The sequence below is a fragment of the Physeter macrocephalus genome, chromosome 14 (assembly GCF_002837175.3).
Source record: "Physeter macrocephalus isolate SW-GA chromosome 14, ASM283717v5, whole genome shotgun sequence".
Taxonomy (NCBI): Eukaryota; Metazoa; Chordata; class Mammalia; order Artiodactyla; family Physeteridae; genus Physeter; species Physeter macrocephalus.
Window position 1 is genome coordinate 23,925,182 of NC_041227.1, and position 20,359 is coordinate 23,945,540.

The 20,359-nt window shown below is 41.1% G+C and overlaps 1 protein-coding gene across 2 annotated transcripts in view; it reads left to right on the forward strand.

The window, feature by feature from the left end:
* The window catches only part of CDK5RAP1 (CDK5 regulatory subunit associated protein 1), a 62,233-nt gene that overhangs the window by 36,250 nt on the left and 5,624 nt on the right, over window positions 1-20,359 (forward strand). The window contains exon 14 of one of the 2 annotated variants that reach the window (XM_024128512.3): window positions 3,881-4,146. The exons of the other annotated variant lie outside the window; for it this stretch is intronic. Within the exon in view, the coding sequence (XP_023984280.3) occupies window positions 3,881-3,961 (81 nt within the window). The 3' untranslated portion in view covers window positions 3,962-4,146. Of the gene's footprint in view, window positions 1-3,880; window positions 4,147-20,359 lie in introns of those variants that run through there. 2 annotated transcript variants of the gene reach the window in all.

Consider the following 20,359-nt stretch of genomic DNA (forward strand, 5'->3'; position numbering starts at 1 on the left):
TCTTGTTGCGGAGCACACGCTCCAGATGCGCAGGCTCAGTAGTTGTGGCTCACGGGCCTAGTTGCTCCGTGACATGTGGGATCTTCCCAGACTAGGGCTCGAACCCGTGTCCCGTGCATTAGCAGGCAGATTCTCAACCACTTCTTCCCCAGGGAAGCCCCTCTCCTCTGCTTTCTGTCCTTGCTCTTCGTCACCTCCCTCTGGAGTCATGGGAGCCATGGTTCATGGTGTGCAGCTGAGGGAGGCTCATTCCCCTGGCATGTAACTTCTGTAGATTGGCCTGGAAATTTTACCAGCGCTCAGAACTTTTCTGTTCTGTCCATCTAACAAAAACAATGATTTTTCAGGTTGGGGACTTGATGATCCCATTCCTTTCTGGCCTTGTCCTGACTAGGGATTCTTACTTTCAGCATTACCTAGAGATTTCCTAAATGGAGTAATTCCTACTAGGCAGCAACGTGACTGATCTGGAAACAGTCTCTCATGGGCTTTTCTACTTGTTCATTCTTTCTTTTTGACACTGTCTTGTTTTCTTCTTTGTCTTCTGAATGTTTGCTTCTTTGATTTGCAGTTGCTTTTTCGTACCTCTTCCTATTCTCTTTCTACTATAGATAAGGGTTATTTGCAAGATGAGTTTGGTGGTATGGGTTGTAATGTTAGTATGATATTCTTTTGTAAAATGGAAAAATTCCATTTGTCAAGAAAAATAGAAAGGTGATACTTGGGACTCTTTTTCTGTTTTGATACTTATGTTACTTGGGACTCTTTTTTTGTTCCGAAGTGACATAAACCCCACAAGTAAGATTTAGTGAAAGGATCAGAATGAAGGAGAAGATGTGGAACCAGGGGTCTGTTGGATCTTTCTGTCACTTTTCTCATCTTTCTCCACTTAGAGTCCCCAGGCTGTGCTAGAACCATTTCCTCATAAATTTCGTTTTCTTGTCTCCCTTTCTTCTATGGTGCTTATTTGGCTAAACTCCAACCTTGGTGAGAGTGATTATCTGCTTACTCTGCAGCTGCACCCTAGCAGCTGAACATTGTTGGGGAAGAGCACACAGTTAATCTCTATTACATAGATTAGGTCATGATGGTGATTGAAAACTCAAAATACAGTGGCTTAAATAGGTAGGAGTTCTCTTTGTCATAAAAATCTAGATATAGAAGGTCCAGGACTGGTGATTGTGATGGTTCCATGATCACCAAGGATCTAGGCTCCTTCTGTCTTTTGCTCTGCTGTGTGTGGCCTCCATTCTCAAGGTTACCTTATGATTCAAGATGGCTGTTCCAGCAACCATGTCCTAGCTAGTAGGAAGCAGGAAGAAGAAAGGTGAAGGGCTTGCCCTCTTCCTTTTAGGACAGTTTGCAGAAGTTGCACATACTATTTCCACCATGGTAACACATCACGCCAGGTTGCAAGGAAGCTGAGAAGTGTGGTCTTCATTCTGAATGACGATGTGCCCAGTTAAAAATTGGGACTTCTGAGGAGTTACTGAGGAAGAACGGGAGAACTGTTGGGGGACAAATAATGGTCTCTTCACATAAACCAACTGCACTGAGTTCACATTCATGCCATAAAACTCAAATGAATGGCGCTGAAATCCTAATCCTACTGTATTTCCCCAGTAAAGTAACTTTTCCACTCTCATTCTCCCTAAATCTTCTCTCACTTATCTAAATCCTAGTCTCAGCTGATGTCTTTGCCTCATATTTCATAGAGAAAATCGATACAAGTCGGTGAAATCTCACTGTCTCATCATTATTTCCACCAGCTCACTCACATCTCCACCTGTCAACGCTATCTGCTCATGTGGGACTGTGTAGGAAGTGTCTGCGTCTTCTGTCATGCTGCTCCTTGTGCTTTTTGCTTCCATCCATTCGCTTCCTCTCCAGATTTGCATTTGTCTCCTTTCTTTCTTGCATCCTAAACTTAATGTGGCCAAAATAGAATGAATTCTTCCCACTTACCTGCAGTTTTCTTCTTTTCAAGCCTCCTCCATCTCAGCAAATGGCACCACTCAGTTGCTCAAACCAAAAATATAGGAGTCATCCTAGATACTTACTTTCCTGTACTCCCCATCAGTAGTTCATCTTTCAGCTCTATCTGTGGAATGTATCTTGGACCTGACCGTTTCTTTCCTTCTCTAAGCCATCATCATTTCTTGGTTGGGAGATTAGAGCAGCCTCCTCATGGGTTTTCTGTTTCTGTATTTTGAAAATGAATTATTTATTGAAGCATATCATAAATGTAGAAGATTGCTCACAAGTGTACTACTTGATGAATCATCACAAAGTGACCCTACCCATGTGAATACCACCTGAATTAAGAAACAAAATATTTTCAGAACTCCCCAAACCCCTGTCATGTTCCTACCAGTTACTCTTTTCCCCTGCATCCTAATTTCTAATACCATAGTTCAGTTTTGCTTGTTTTTGATATAAAATTGAATCATACAGTGTATATATATATTCTTAACATCTTTATTGGAGTATAATTGCTCTAATACAGTGTATATTTTTGATGCATGAATATTGTGCAATTCATCCATGATTATATTTATCCATATTATATGAATATACCACAATTTATGTATTGGCCATTTTGGTTGTTTCCAGTTTGGAGCTGTTATGAATAGAATTGATACGACTATGCCTGTGTTTTAGTGCAAGTATATATTCATTTCTATAGGGTATATGGTTTGGAATTGCTGTGTAACAGGGTGTGTATAATAGAAATAGCCAAAATGGTTGTACCAGTTTACACTCCCACCAACAGTACCTGAGAATTTCAGAGGCTTCATATTCCTGTTTCCATTCTTGCCCTCCTCTAGTCGTTCTGCCCCATAGCAGTCAGTGTGACCTTTCTAAATCAGATCACTCACTCATCTGCTTAAGCCCTGCAGTGGTTTCTCATTGGAGCCAGCATAAAATGCAGGGTGTCCATGGCCTTTTATGAGCTTCCCCAGCTACCTTTCCAACCTCATGTCCCCTGTACTCTTTTTATTCTCTTTCCTCTAGTCTTGGTGACCTCCTTGTTGCCCCTCAGACCTAGTTCTAGTGTCAGGGACTGTGCACATGCTGTGTTGCTTAGGAGGCTCTTGATTTTTGCCTGGCTGCCTTTGAAACCTTCAAGTTCTCTTAAATGTCACCTCCTTGAGAGGCCCACTGTAGTGCTGAAAGCAGCTTCCCTCTGCCTTGCTTTTTTCACTGTTTACATTAGCCCATTTTATCTTCATAGCACTTTTTAGTGCCTGAAATAATTTTCATTTGTTTGTTTATATATTGTCTGTATTCTCTTGAAAGCTCCTTTGAGGGTAGGAAAAACATCTGTTTTGTTCTTCTTGATATCTCTAGCACCTAGGACAATTCCTAGAACACAGTAAGCACTAAATAAATATTTACTAATGGACTGACTCATTCTTATGGTCAGAAATGAGGCCCCTGGTAATTTGCTTTCAGCTCTCAATTAGAGAAAAAAGAGAGCCTTTCTCACCAAATATTGGCCATAAATATCTTAAGGAGGAATTTGACTGGTACAGCCTGGATCACAGCTTACCCCTGGGATTAGGAGGGGCAGGGTCTGTGATAGGCAGCTCACACCTGAACCTTATGGTTGCCTCTGGGGAGAAGGCATCTCCCAAGAGAAAAGGGAGACGTGACTGTTTGGGAATGACCTGTTTTGGACTTCTTAAATTATATGCATTAGCATTGTATCAAACATCTCTTCCTCTAAGGATTGGGGGCACAGAGGAACCATGCAGTCTCTGCTGGCCTGTTATCTCCATTAGATTCCTTTTGGTGGCCTCTCCTCTGGATGATTCACATTAAGTCCCTGTAGTTCAGTCCTGGTTACCTTGCCTTCTTCTGATTGGTTTTCTTTCAGATCACCTCAGCCAGCTCTCAGACACTTAAGGGACATGTTCTCTGCAGGACCACTCTGAAGGACTCTGCAGCATATTGCTGACCTGAGTGGTTGGCCTCTCATTCCTTCCCAGCAGGAAGAGAGATATGACTGGTCACTAATGAAAGAGGTAACGAAGCTTTGGAGACAAGCTGCAAGTGGTGAAGCAACTTTCTATGAAATGGAAAATGCATTTCTTTGCTCCTTTGTGAACAGCTTTTACAGTCATTAAATTTACCTAAACTAAAGTGGTCCCTTTTTATCTACTTTTACTTCATTTTTGCCTTGGTTAGTGTCTCTGAGATTTTCCCTATAGTTTCTGGATTAAGTGTTTCCCAACCCGATTTCTACTGTGGACACCAGAAAACCTCTTTGGTTTTCTCCCGTATACCCTAGGAATTAGAGACTGAAGGGGAGGCAAAGGTGGAGAGAACCATTTGTTTAGCAAAAACTGCTCTAGATCTTTCTAACATTTTGGTTTGATAACGTTGACTTAGCTGCCTGTCTCCTCACTTTATTGTCATATTTTACCTGAGAATTTCCCTCATGGACCCCTTTTTTAGCCTGTCAGTTCATTCTTTACCTTCAGGTCTGACAGCACGTGGAGTTTAGAAAGCATCATTACCTTATAGTAAGCTCTGAGGAGTCATTTTTGGCCCATTCACTACCAAGATTATGTCATTCTGTGGGGATCATGAAAAAAAAATCCAAAAGATGGTAGTGTAGAATATTTGGAGTCAGAAGGACTTTCGTTGAATTCCCCACTCCATTGCTTCAGAGTTGTGTGAACTTGAGTAGTTACTTTATTCTTCTGTGCCTTGATTTTCTCCTGTGACATGGAGATAATAATAAAACGCTTATCTCATATGGTGTTCAGTTAAATTCTTATAAAGAATTTAGCACTGTCTATGGAACATAGTAAAATCTTTTTTTTTTTTTTTTTTAGTTTATTTACTTTATTTATTTTTGGCTGTGTTGGGTCCTCGTTGCTGTGCGTGGGCTTTCTCTAGTTGCGGCAAGCGGGGGCTACTCTTTGTTGCGGTGCGTGGGCTTGCAGTGGCTTCTCTTGTTGCGGAGCATGGGCTCTAGGCGCACGGGCTTCAGTAGTTGTGGCTTGTGGACTCTAGAGCTCAGGCTCAGTAGCTGTGGCGCATGGGCTTAGTTGCTCTGCAGCATGAGGGATCTTCCCGGGCCAGGGCTCGAACCCGTGTCCCCTGCATTGGCAGGCGGATTCTTAACCACTGTGCCACCAGGGAAGCCCCTATAGTAAAATCTTAACAAATGAGAGTAATCATTGAAAGATTTTGCTTCTAAAACAGACTGTGTATATTAGGATATGCTGAGGCTTTTATCGTGTGTCTGGCTATGATCTCCTTTTGACCCCTTCCACTGACCTGCATGGCAGCCTTTGGGAATTCCAGGCTAGGAACATCTTCCTCACCTGTTGGTATGGCTTGAGGGGGTTGATTTCTGCCCTCAAGATCCATCTTCTACTTGTTAGGCTCTTCACCTCAGTTCTTCATTCAAAATACGTGAAAAATTCTTTTTTGGAAATTTTATTTTACTCTTTATGAAAAAGTGAAACATACATGTGGTAAATAATTCAAACAATACAGTAGGTGTCTGTAATTGGTCAGTTTCCTTCCCATCACTTTTTTCTAATCCCCTAGTTCCTTTTTAAAAAGCCAGCACTTGGGACTTCCCTGGTGGTCCAGTGGTTAAGACTCCGTGCTTCCACTGCAGGGGACACAGATTTGATTCTTGGTTGGAACTAAGAGCCCACATGCTGCGGGATGTGGCCAAAAAAAAAAAGCCAGCACATTTATCATTTTCTAATATGTCTTTTCAGATATAGTCTCTGTATATATGGTGTTTAGTGTGTGTATTTGTTTCATACAAATGGTTATACACCAGGTACACTACTAACAGCTTTATTGTAGTATGTGTAGTTGACATACAACTGATATGCACACATTTCAAGTGTATAGTTTGGTAAGTTTCGACCTATGTATATAACCATGTATAAACCATCACCAAATCAAAATAGTGAATATATTCATCACCCCTGAAATTTTTCTCATGTCCCTTTGTAATCCCTCTTGCCTCTGATCCCCCATCCCCAAGCTACCATGGATTTTTCTGTCATGCCTTTTGACATGTTGTGTTTAATACTTCCCAGTTTCCCTTTTGATATTTTTCTTTGACCAATGGGTTATTTAGAACTGGGTTATTTAATTTCTACATGTTTGGGGATTTTCCTGAGATATTTGTGTTAGATTTCTTATTTAATTACATTGTGGTCAGAGAACATACTTTGTATGACTTTAATCATTTGAATTTTATTGAGACTTGTTTAATTGCTCAGAGTATGATCTGTCTTTGTAAATGTTCAGTGTACACTGGAGAAGAATATGTATTCTGCTGTTGTTGGGTGTAGTGTTCTGTAAATGTCAGTCAATTCACATTAAACCTATAATATCCTTGCCTACTATCTCTCAAGTTCTATCAGCTATTGAGAGAGGGGTATTGAAATTTTTGAAAATAATTACGGATTTGTCTTTTTCTCTCTTGCAGTTCTACCATGTTTTGCTTCATGTATTTTGAAGCTATGTTAATACATGAATAAACATTTAGGATTTTTATGTTCCCTTGATAATTGATTCCTTTATCAACATGAAATGACCTTCTTTACCCCTGGTAATATTTTTTGCTTTGAAAGCCACATTGTCTAATGTTACTATAACCCTATATAGCCACTTTGACTGATTCCCTCTCCCTTTTCGTTGAGATGTAACTCACCTACCATTAATTTCACCATTTTGAAGTATGCAGTTCAGTGGTTTTTAGTAAATTGATGAGGTTATGCAACCATTACCACTGTCTAATTCCAGAACATTTTCATCTCTCCAAAAAGAAAACCCATGCCTGTTAGTGGTCAGTTCTCATTTTCCACTCCCCCCAGCATCCCTTGGCAAACACTACTATCCTTTCTGTTTCTATGGATTTGCCTATTCTGGACATTTTATTAATATATAAATGTAATAATACAATATGTGGCCTTTGTGTCTGGTTTCTTTCACTAAACATAGTGTTTTCAAGGTTCATCCATGTTGTGTAATGTGTTAGTCCTTCATTCCTTTTTTTATTGTTGAATAATGTCAATCAATGGTAATACTCCATGTTAATAGAATGTATTGATTACTAATTCAGTCTCCTTACTAGTTATAGATCTGTTTATATTTTCCATTTCTTTTTGAGTCAGATTTGGTAGGTTGTGGATTTCTAGCAATTTGTCCATTTCAACCAGGTTATCTAATTTATTGGCATAAATTGTTCATAGTATTTTTTTACAATCCTTTTTATTTCTTTTGTTTTGCTTGCTTTGGGTTTAGTTTGCTCTTCTTTCTCTAGTGCTTATGGTGGCAGGTAGGTTATTGATTCAAGATCTTCTTTTTCTTTTAAAAATAGACTTTGTTCTTCTAGAGCGGTTTTAGGTTTACAGCAAAATAACAAGAAAGCACAGAGCATTCCCATATACCTCCTGCCTCATGCCCATGTACAACCTCTCCCACTATCAACATTCCACACCAGTGTGGTACATTTGTTACAGTTGATGAATCTACATTGACTTACCATTATCATCCAAAGTCCATAGTTTACACTAGGGTTCTCGCTTGATGTTATACATTCTTTGGGGTTTTACAAATTTATAGACTTGTATCCATCATTATAGTATCATACTGAATAGTTTCCTTGCTCTAAAATTCTTCTTTTCATCCCTTCTTCCTGCCAGCCTCTGGCAATCACTGAATTTTCTACTGTCTCCATAATTTTGCCTTTTCCAGAATGTTATATATATAGTTGGATTCATGCATTATGTGGCCTTTTCAGATTGGCTTCTTTCAGTTAGTAATATGCATTTAAAGTTCCTCCATGTCTTTTCATGGCTTTATAGCTCATTTCTTTTTAGTGCTGAATATTATTCCATTGTATGGATATACTACACTGGATAAATGTATTTATTCATTCACCTAATGAAGGTCATCTTGGTTGCTTCCAAGTTTTGGCAATTATGAATAAAGCTGCCATAAAACATCTGTGACAAGTGTTTGTGTGGACATAAGTTTACAACTCACTTGGGTAAATATCATGGAGCGTGATTGCTGGGTCATATGTGAAGAGTATGTTTAGTTTTATAAAAAACTGCCAAACTGTCTTCCAAAGTGGCTGCACCATTTTGCATTTTCACCAGCAATGAATGAGAGTTCCTGCCTTATCAACATTTGTTGTTGTCAGTGTTTGGAATTTTAGCCATTCTAATAGATGTGTAGTAGTATCTTGTTATTTTATTTGCAGTTCCCTAATGACATATGTTGAGCATCTTTTCATATGCTTCTTTGCCATCTGTGTCTCTTTGGTAAGATGTCTGTTTAGATCTTTTGTCTGCTTTTTAATCAGGTTGTTAATTTTCTTATTGTTGGATTTTAAGAGTTCTTGTATATTTTGAACTTCCCTGGCGGTCCAGTGGTTGAAACGCTGCGCTTCCACTGCAGGGGACGTGGGTTTGATCCCTGGTCGGGGAACTAAGATCTGGCATTCCACGCGGCGTGGCGCAAAAAAAAAAAAAAAAGGAGTTCTTTGTATGTTTTATATAAATTTATTTATTTATTCATTTATTTACTTTTGGCTGTGTTGGGTCTTCGTTGCTGCGCATGATGGGCTTCCTCTAGTTGGCAGGGTGAGTGGGGGCTACGCTTCATTGCGGTGTGAGAGCTTCTCGTTGTGGTGGCTTCTCTTGTTGCAGAGTAGGGCTCTAGGCACGTGGGCTCAGTAGTTGTGGCTTGCAGGCTTCAGTAGTTGCGGCTCGCGGGCTCTAGAGCGCAGGGTCAGTAGTTGTGGCACACCCGCTTAGTTGCTCCGTGGCATGTGGGATCCTCCTGGACCAGGGCTCAAATCCGTGTCCCCTGCATTGGCAGGCAGATTCTTAACCACTGTGCCACCAGGGAAGTCTCTTGTTTGTATATTTTGAATACCAATTCTTTATTAGATATATGCTTTGCAAATATTTTCTCCCAGATTGTGCCTGGTCTTTTCATTCTCTTAACTGCGTCTTTCACAGAGCCAAAGTTTTTAATTTTAATGAAGTCCAACTTCTTAATGACCTCTTTCTTAGATTGTGCCTTTGGTGTTGTGCCTAAAAAGTAACTGCCAAACTCGAGGTCACCTAGATTTTCTCCTACGTTATCTTCTAGGATTTTTATATTTTTGCTTTTTTTTTTTTTTTTTGAATTTTCTTGGGAGTTATTTTTTATTGAATTTTAATTTACGTAAAATTAAATGCTTATATTTTAAGTGTACATTTTGATGTGTTTTGACAATGTATACACTTTCTTAACTACCATCCCAATCAAGATATAGAATATTTCCCATCACCCCAAAGTTCCCAGTGCACCTCTCCAGTCAACCCTCCCCCTAAGGCAACTACTGCTCCAATTTCTATTACATTAGCTTAGTTTTGTCAGTTCCAGAAATTCATTTACAGACTATACAATAAGCAACTTTTGTGTCTGGTTTCTTTTGCTCAACATAATGTTTTGAGATGTATCCATCTTGTTGTACATATGAGTTCATTCCTTTTTATTACTGATTAATATCTTATTGTATGAAAATATCACAATTTGTATGTCCAGTCACCTGTTGGTGGACATTTGAGTTGTTTCAAGTTTTAGGCTTTTATGAATAAAGCTGTGAGCAAAATCCTTGCCCATTTTGGACATATTTTGTATTTCTCATTGGTGAATGACCAGAACTAAAATTGCTGGGTCATAGGGTGGATATATGTCCCAACGCACTTTTGTTCTTTTATTCCTGAGAATGAAGTTCACAAAACATTTTTCCTTCTTCTGGCCTCCATCCCATTACAAAAAAGTTCATATTAATCTCCAAAAATAAGTAATACGTATTTAGTGCTCACTATGTGCTAGGACCAGGGATAAGCTTTCTGCATGCATTACTTCATTTAATCTTTTTATTTTATTTTATTTTATTTTCACACACACACTGTATTTTATTTTTGCAAGAGATAAATAAACTGACATTGTAAATGGATGACCACAACAAAACCAACAATGATTGCAATTACCAAACACAAAACACACTCATACTATGTCATAATATTGACATTCAGTCCAGTAATCCTCCACTGTAACCGCTCCTTTACTTTGCAGTGAAAATTGATTTGTATATTTTTTGCCTCTGAGTCCTTGTGGGATTTTTTTTTTTATTCAAACAAAGTCACAAAAATTATAATCATCGTCATCAGTTCACTCAGGCCCATGTAATTAATTTTTTTTTCATCTTGATTTTTGTTAGCACTTTTATGAATTCATCAGTTTTCCATTAGAGTTCTGAAAATGCTTATTCATTCAGTTCAGCAGTATAGTCAGTTACCAGAAACCTGTACTTGTCAGAGTCTTTTCCATGAATTCCTTGAAGATGAAACCCTTCATAGGAACATTTTTGTAAAGTAATAACTAGAATTATGACATAACATTATACAAGAACATATAAGATTTTTAGAAATTTCATGTAATGTCTGAAACATTTATATTAACATATTTCCATATAAATAACCCCAAAAAAGTTTAGTATTAGTTGGTTTCCTTTGTTTTTTTATACTGCAGGTTCTTATTAGTCGTCAATTTTATATACATCAGTGTATACATGTAAATCCCAATCGCCCAATTCAGCACACCACCATCCCCACCCCACTGCGATTTTCCCCCCTTGGTGTCCATACGTTTGTTCTTTACATCTCTGTCTCAACTTCTGCCCTGCAAACCGGTTCATCTGTACCATTTTTCTAGGTTCCATATACATGCGTTAATATACGATATTTGTTTTTCTCTTTCTGACTTACTTCACTCTGTATGACAGTCTCTAGATCCATCCACATCTCAACAAATGACTCAATTTCGTTCCTTTTTATGGCTGAGTAATATTCCATTGTATATATGTACCACAATTTCTTTATCCATTCGTCTGTTGATGGGCATTAAGTTGCTTCCATGACCTGGCTATTGTAAATAGTGCTGCAGTGAACATTGGGGTGCATGTGTCTTTTTGAATTATGGTTTTCTCAGGGTATATGCCCAGTAGTGGGATTGCTGGGTCAAATGGTAGTTCTATTTTTAGTTTTTTACGGAACCTCCATACTATGTTCTCCATAGTGAGAACCTCTCCATAAGGAACCTCCACTATGTTCTCCATAGTGGCTGTACCAATTTACATTCCCACCAACAGTGCAAGAGGATCCCCTTTTCTCCACACCCTCTCCAACATTTACTGTTTGTAGATTTTTTGATGATGGCCGTTCTGACCGGTGTGAGGTGATACCTCATTGTAGTTTTGATTTGCATTTCTCTAATGATTAGTGATGTTGAGCATTCTTTCATGTGTTTGTTGGCAATCTGTATATCTTCTTTGGAGAAATGTCTATTTAGGTCTTCTGCCCATTTTTGGATTGGGTTGTTTGTTTTTTTGTTATTGAGCTGCATGAGTTGCTTATAAATTTTGGATATTAATCCTTTGTCAGTTGCTTCATTTGCAAATATTTTCTCCCATTCTGAGGGCTGTCTTTTGGTCTGGTTTATGGTTTCCTTTGCTATTTATGTCATAGAGTGTTCTTCCTATGTTTTCCTCTAAGAATTTTATAGTGTCCGGCCTTACATTTAGGTCTTTAATCCATTTTGAGTTTATTTTTGTGTATGGAAAACTCCCGTTCTTTTAAATGTTTTTCAGAAAGCAAGTTCTCTTTTCAGTTTTCTCTGAGTGTAGGGTTAGATAGATGGGAAGAAGGAGAAATTTGAGTCAGGGTGGCAGAGAATGAGAGGCTCCAACAGTCACAAGGTGACAGTGTGGATGAGTTAGGCATATGTAGTGGGGGTGTTTCCAATCTCAGGGTTAGGACTCATATGGTAAGTAAAGGAGCAGTATGCAATGAATCTGCCTAGGAAAGAGTGGGGAGACCAGAGGGAGCTAGTGGGACAGCCCAGAACAGACTGTGATGCCAGGGCCCACTGGCCCCTATTTGTTACTCTGAAGACTGAAGTGCAGAGTGAGCTTTAGTGTGAAAGGAAAATGTCTATATTTCTTTTTCTTACCGATTTAAGCACTTGAACCTTGGCATTGTTTAGTGAATTTGAGATTACTCCTGGTGGAATATTCCATTGATTTAAATTTTCTGAAATAAAGAAGGAGCATCTTATGATATGAGTTGAAAGAAACAATGACTAGGCTGGGTTGTTTTAGCCACAGTCAGCTGGAGGATATCTTTGGGCAGTGTATGGCTCTAAGAGAAATCTCTCCCCTGCTCATTCAATGGAGGGATTTGAGTTAAGACATAGTCTCTCCCAGTCTTTTGTGTGTGTGAGGGTGAGTTCTCAAGGACCCTAGAACTAACTGGAAATCTGATGGACATTATATGTGCAGAGAATTGATACCAAGAGATATGCCGGCATGTCTCCCCTCCCTACCTTAAGAAAACAGAAGAATTAAGCCCTGCTATTTTGATTTCATTTGCAATACATTGAACCCCCTAGAGTTCATCATAAATATGTACAGATGGCATTTTGCATCATATCTCTTGATGGTTATAAGGGTTATGAACTCAGACTCTTGAATTTCTCAAACCCCAGTATCTATATGACTAGGTGACTTGGTCCCTGTTTCCTCTAAGTGTCATGCTGCTGTTGTTCTGAAAACACCTAGTGGGCTGGATTTCATTTGGACGTGTAGAAGGGACATTTTGATTTGTTTTTCATGTTTTGCCATCTCAAGACGCTGAAGTCCCTATCTAAAAACAAAAAAGTGCTTTTCAATCACAGTGATCAGATGATACTCTGCTCACTGCCGTGTCACATTCTGGAGTGTGGTTTCCCATCTTTGTACCTTTCTTGTGACACTGACTCTTGTAGGTGTTCACATTATTAGTTCCACATACCAACAATGGCAAGCAGTAATTTCTTCAGAACCACAGGTACCACATTTTGCACCTTGTCCATCTGAAAGAGGTGGGTGGAGCATTTTTGTTCGTATATCTGCTAGTCCCCCAGCTAGTCCTCATATCAGGGAAAGTGGTCTTGGTTGTCTCTGTACATATGGGCTTTTTTCCTGGTGAAAGAAGTTTGGCACTCGACAAGGCTACGAGGGGAAGTGGATCTTAATCTATCTCTCAGGCCTCTAATTCTTTGGGGATTTTCAAAGGCCCTTCAGTAGGTTTTGATGCCTTGGGTGGCTCCTTTACCAGTGTTTTTTGGGCTCCTCTTATGTTCCAGACATTGCTGTAGGCACAGTGGTACAGCCACGTGCCCTCAGGCCAAATGTGAATTCAGTATTTTGGGGAGGATGGATAGTGCCTCCTTTGGATCCATTCTGAGTTCCTCCCTGATCTGGTCCTCCTTGCTGGTGCTATGTTTACCTCCCTTCTTTTGCATTCCCCTCAAGAGACCGATGTGTCCATGTGACCTACCCTTTGCACATCCTGTTCCCTCTACCTGGTACACACTTTTGCCCTCTGGTAAACTGCTCCTTCTTCAGGGCCGAGTTCAGGCATCATTTTCTCAGTGAACCCACAGTCTGCCTTCCATTTCATGCTTCCTCCACTCTGTCTTCTTCATGCTCAGTTGACAGCCATTTGCATGAGTGTCTGTATTCCCTGTCAGGTGGGTAGTTATATGAGGTCAGGGTTCATGCCTTCTGTGATCCTTCCCTGGCACAGAGCTTGGCCTAACACATAGCTGCCCAGTACAGATAAGGGGAAGCAACCCCAGGCTTGCACCGACTCCCAGAGTCTACCTCTCACATGACTCCCCACTGTCTCACGGCTGACATATGGGACATAGACATAAGGTTGTTCACCTCTGGGTGCCCATTGTGTGCCTCCGTCCAGTGTGTGGTTACCAGACTCTTAATGATGTGGCTTATTTATTTATGGTTTTAATCTGTTCCTGTCCTCCTGCTTAAACTAGAGGGTCACTCCTGGAGTCTGGGACCTCATCACCGTTTCATATTACAGATTTAGGTCTGGACACGTAGTGATGCTCACTAAATGTTTGTTGAATGAAAGTGTGAACATGTGGGAGATCAAATGTCTTAAATGCGGAGGTGGTTGGTGAACCTTCTGTAAGTTTCCATATCTCTTTCTGGAGCCTGGTCCCTGGGTCCCACCCTCGCTCTCCCCACTTCCCTACCTCCCAGGTCTCCTCTGGGGCTCCATGTGCTTGCTCTGTAGAACAAGGACTGAAAACCTCTGATGGGAAGTGTGAGGCTATGGGAGGCTGGATATCCTCCTGTGAGCCAAGGCAAAATTAGAATCTAGATCATCTTTTCTTCCTTCCAGTGGACCCCCAAGACTTCTTGGTGTATGAGAATCACCCAACACTAAAAAAGCACAGATTCTAGGCCTTCCTTTAGGTCACTGACTGAATGTGGCACTCCAGTAATGAGCTTGGAGAACCAAGTTTTAAGAGCTTCCCAGAGAGAACCTAGGTTTGGAGCCTGCAGTCCTGCTCCACGTTGTGCCTGTGATCTAGTCTGTGTGATCTTTTCCTTTGCAGAGTCCCCGTTTCTCTGAGTGCCTGGCTTTAAAATAATTTCTCCCTTACTATAGATAAATGTTTTGAAAATCAAATCGACTTACAGCCTCAGGGGGTGTCACTCTGTATTAAGAGCTGTCAGGAAACAAAATACAAGGAAAAATTATTTTTAAATAAAAATTATTAACCAGTTCTAAAGTAGAGTTTAGGTATTAGTTCAGTTGCTTCTTTTCTTTTTCTTTTTAAAAAATTTTATTTATTTGTTTTTGGCTGCATTGGGTCTTTGTTGCTGTGCGCAGGCTTTCTCTAGCTGCGGCGAGTGGGGGCTACTCTTCGTTACAGTGCGCGGGCTTCTCATTGCGGTGGCTTCTCTTGTTGTGGAGCACGGGCTCTAGGCTCGTGGGCTTCAGTAGTTGTGGCATGTGGTCTCAATAGTTGTGGCATGTGGGCTCAGTAGTTGTGGCACATGGGCTCTAGAGTGCAGGCTCAGTAGTTGTGGCGCATGGGCTTAGTTGCTCCACGGCATGTGGGATCTTCGCGGACCAGGGATCGAACCCGTTTCCCCTGGTTTGGCAGGCAGGTTCTTAACCACCGCACCACCAGGGAAGTCCCAGTTCAGTTGCTTCTTAAAGTCACTTATAAAATTTATTTTTTATTTAAAAAAATTTTATTTTTATTTTTATTTTTTATTGGAGTATAATTGCTTTACAATGTTGTGTTAGTTTCTGCTGTAGAACAAAGTGAATCAGCTATATGTATACATATATTCCCATATCCCCTTAAAATGTTAAATACAGAGGAGAAAGAGCAAATTTAAGGTGAATAAGAGCACGTGAGTAAAACTTCCTTCTGATTTCCCTATAATCATCCAAGTATTTCCCAAGGGCCTTCTCCATTACTCTTTGCATGTGATTTGAATTGGGTTTTTTTTTTTTTTTTTTTTTTTTTTTTTTGCGGTACGTGGGTCCTCTCACTGCTGTGGCCTCTCCCGAATTGGGTTTTTGATATTGCTTCCTGTGCTGATGAATGTTGAGGGGTTTGTAGTTACAGACAGTACTTCTCAATCTTGATGTCCGCTATCAATTTGTCTTTTGAAATCTTGCATGCATGGGAGATGATTAAATCCTGCATTAATATAAAACAAACATGAGTTAAAAAAATACCTTCACCACACTACTCAGCAAACGTGTCATATTGTGATATGACCAGCAAGGTCACAGGTGAGGCCTGGAGTGGAGGTGACCAGTCTCAGGGGACCACCTGTTTATTCTCTCCTCAAGGCTGAGCCTACCAGCCTGGTTGGTCTCCTCCTCCTAGGGACTCCCAGGCACTGTGGCCTCCAGGGTTTTGTACTAGTTCCCCCTGCAGAACACTCTTCTTTCCCTGTGACCTCTGCTCCTACTAGTTCCTCCTCACAACTCAGTTGTGATTTATTATTCAGCACTCACCCTCTGCCCAGTGGCAAACTTCTCACCATCCTTTTCCATGTCAACTCAGTAGGTGGCGTGGATTTTGTTTCTTGACAGGTGGTTGTAGACTGTTTTGGTGATCTTTGCACCTAGGTTATTCATCTGTTGTAAAGAAGTCCTCATTTAGAGTGTGGAGCGGAAGAAGGACTGCAGGATGTTGCATTGCGAGATATCCATGCATTGCTTGGTTCTTTTATTTAAATATTTATTGATCCTGCAGTATGCATTGGTCAGCTTGCTGGGTGCTGGTACAGCTGATATGACCACACAGACACTAATTCCAGACATTTCCCTTTATCTCATTTCCTTTCTCGGAAGGACAGTGGGGCATATAACACAGAGACACATTTTCTGTTACTCCTCATCCAGTTTAAAGCCCGTTTCTTTCTATGCTCTTGTGGCAAATAGCTCTGCACTTGATGATTTTGGGAGACTCTGGTAAGGAAACATTGTACATTGCTGAAATAGAGCCTGACACATAGAGAGGACTTAAGGTTAGTATTTTGTTGTAACTACTGCCTTCTACCACTTCTGGGGCGGGGGGCAAGTGAATACCTCATATGTAGATAAACCCACCCCCTTGCACATGCTTTGACTATTGGTAAGTTGCTTCTCTCACTTTGGTCACCTGTAAAATGGGAATAAGAAGCTCTGCCTCTCAGTGCTGTTGTGAGGACAAAATGCCATCATGTAAAGACACCTGGCTTTGTACCTGGCACATAGGAGACACTCAGAAAACATTTGTCCTCCTGTGCCCCTGCTTTCTCCTTTTCCCCAGTGTAAGCAAGGACCCACTTATATGACCATTAAGGGAAAATATGTATCCCATAGCATTTCCTCATATTTATCTATGGAAGAATGTTCCAGAACCTACTTGTATTTCTACCTTCTCACACTTAGAGGTTGATAGACTAGACTTAAGCAAAGAGGAGAGTGGAGGGGCCATGTGGGTAAGGCTTACCTTGACAGAGCTCTGCTTGGCACTATTAGTGATGATTTCCTTGAGCATTTCTTGGGACAAAATTACAGCAGTGTTGACATTTTTAGGATCTGGAGGAAGGGAACTTCCAGGCACAGGGGATGTATTTTGGTTAAAGTGGGTCTAGAGAGAGAACAAGAGAAAAATCCCTGTTATCATGTGAGACTACCATCAATTTCAGTGTCTTTGGAGGCCTGGCTCTGATGTTGAGGAGTGAGGTGGCCCCGTGTGAGCACCCCAGTGGATGAGCATTAAGTCAAAGGGCAGTTGACCTCCCAGCCTCCATGTTGCAGGACTGTGGGGGAGTAGCGGGGTTTGTGGAGACGGAGAGAGGAGCCCCTTAGAGAGGAGGAAGCACTGCTCTCTCCAGCTGATTAGCCCTGAAGCAGACGGCTCGGTCCCCCAGACCTCTGATTTTCCAAGAGAAGCCACACATCTTCGTTTTTCAGGTGAATTCCTCCATTTAAGTAGTGCTTCAAGTAACGTGTGTGTATGCATGTTTGTATGTAACTCACAGTTCTCCCAACCTTAGAATGACTTTCTTCTCAAGCAAGCTCGAGGCTCATCTTATCTGTGGAATTCTGGCCTCCATTGAATAATTCCTCTTCCTTTCATATGCATTTTGCCCTCTGTTTATAAAATCCAGACCCCACATGGCAGGAAAAGTTCAGAGAAGTATGAAGAAGGGAAAAGAGATTCTGAGTGACGGCACTGGTATTTCTCCTTTTTTTTTTGTTTGTTTGACCTAATGTAATTTTTATTTTGCTTTTGAAAAATTAACAGTACCTTCATAAGCATTTTTGTACACCATTACATTTTTTGAAAATTTTCTAATGATCTCATGCTTGACTCAGATATTTCCTTTTTGTTCTTTTCTAGTTTTTTTTTCTTTCCCCATCATTAATATCTGTATTTCTTTGTACTTAAATATATCTATACTCAGGATGTTTAGTACAGATGGATTCACAGAAGTGGGTCCAAAACCTTGCCTCTCCTCATGGCCTAGATTTGCATTCCCTGGGCGGGTGAGTCGGCACTTTCTGTTTTCTTATGTATTGTCTGTTGAGTGTCTAGACCTGTGCTGGGCACGTCCTACTGGTCGAGAAAGGGTTGTCATCGTTGTAATGCCTCACAGGGATTCTACATTAGACTTAATGGAAGTGAATACGTGGCCGGCCCCTATGGCAGGCTTTTAGGTGTTATGGTTGAAGCCTGGGAGATTCACCCCGTGGTGCCAGTGTCATGCCTTGGTCATAGTTGGCACTCAGCATTGAGTGACCAATACTAGAGCGGGGATCTGAGGGAGAGGGTATGGGGTCCCTTTGGACAGGGTGTTCGGGGACGGCCTCCATGTCAAGTGACATTTTGTATCAGACGTGTGTGATATGAAGGATCCAAATGGGTGCAGGAGGATTGGAAAGTACACAGTGTCTCAGGCAGGCAAGAGCATGAATGCAGGCCTGGGGGATTTTAAGCATGGTTGTTACATGATTTGCTCAGCCCCCTTTCCTTTCCCTAATTGCCTCAGGAATGAGGCTTGAATGGTGTCAGTAGCCTGCTGTGGTGCTCATCTGTAGTCAGGATTTTCCAGTCTCTAGCCCAGGCTCCTTCTCACTTATTATCTCATTTAATGGCTCCCCAAATTCTAGAGCCTATTCTCTGGGCCTCAGGTTTTTCCTGTAATTTAGAGAAGGCCCAGTCCTCTGTTAGGTTCCTACCACTCGATGTTTTGTGATTTTGTACGTCCTGTCATGATCATGCTGTGGTATTCCCACAGCTTTACAATGCAAGAGTGTGGGAGAGGGAGGTGATTTTGACTGATGGGATGGTTAATGCCTGAAGTGGGGGAGTAGGGGCTGGAGTGGGGATTGGGCTGGGTCCCTGCCTTCAGGGTCAGCATTTTGCTGCAGGGCCCTCCCCAACTTCACTGTTCTCATACTGTGAACCTCAGCTACAGTTTCAGTTGCCAAAGGTCCCATTTTGGAATTGGCTGGAATGTTAGATGCATAGAACAAATGACATTGACCTTTTCCAGAGGGCAGAGCCTAGGCAGAACCTATACATGATGATAAGCAGAAGACAAAACCCAACTGTCCTGGGTCTTATTTTTCTTGGACATTTGAGGGAAATGGAATCATCTTTTAGGTGAAATTTGTGACACCTTTTGGTGGGTGAACTTTGATTTCAGTGCATCCATTGATTCTTTGGACCCAGAGAATGAACCCAACTCCAGAGGTCGGGAAGGGGCACATCAGGGATGCAACCTCTAATGGCCCTTGGGACCTCCCAGTTCTTTGTGTCTCTCTCCTTTAACTTTAGGAGGTGGGGCAGCCTTTGAATTCTGCTAATCCAGGATCCGTGGGAAGGTGTTCATGCAGGTGTGGTTTCTCAGGCTGGGCACAAGGACAGTGTTCCCAAGCTCTAAGTGATTTGACCTGCTGACTCTTGAAGGAGAGGGCCCTTTCAAGGTTGGCCAAGGCTTGGCTGGGATCACAGTTGCAGGTCATAAGGCAGGGACGAATTCTTAACGACCTCTGTGTGAAGAGGTCTTAATAGGCCCGGCTGAGCCACAGTTGTCTTGGTTGGCATCAGGATTATGACCTTTCATAGGTGTTTCTTTAGTGACGTACACACACGGGTGTACATATTTATATGTTTATCTGCGTATATGCTTGTCCACGTCATCTAGTCCCATGGAACTCATCAGTCATGTGTGGCTTTCCTTCCTCAGTTTCCTTCTCTGGTGTAATCAGTCTCAGATCTTTGCCAGTAATGGGAATTAACAGGGACCTCCTGTAGGGAACTTATATCCCTGAACACTCTTCAGTTTCATGAGATTTTCAGTGGGCTTTGTGATTTATCAAATGTGAAAAATTAGTGTTTCAGGAGGAGGCAGAATTTCTGTGCACAGCTTTGGGGCCAGACAGACCTGGGTGTGAATCCTGGCTAGGCTACCTACTCTCGTGTGGCCTTGGGCTGTTATCCAACTTATTTTGTGCCTTAATTTCCTCATCCACAAAGTAGGGATACTATTGTACCTATCATAAGGTTGCCATGTGGATTAAATGCGATGAAATATGTCAAACAATTAGCACCATGCTTGGCATATGTGAGTATTCCATAATTTATCATCATCATCATCATCATCACGTAATTTTGCATCAGTTTTTTCAGATTTTTTTTGCCCACCTTTCTCTCAGATTTTACACCATTTTCCTAGATTTTGGCAACTGTTTACACCTTGTTTGCTACAAGAAAATATGGATTTGGGGGTTATGTTTTTTTACCAAAAAAAAAAGATTCTTTATAATGCTTTTACCAGAATGAAGGCAGGTATAGAGACATTGTTATGTCACTGAAGTTTTTCATTTTCAGTGGGAGGATAGAGTTTTCTTCACACATCCTACTACAAATATAC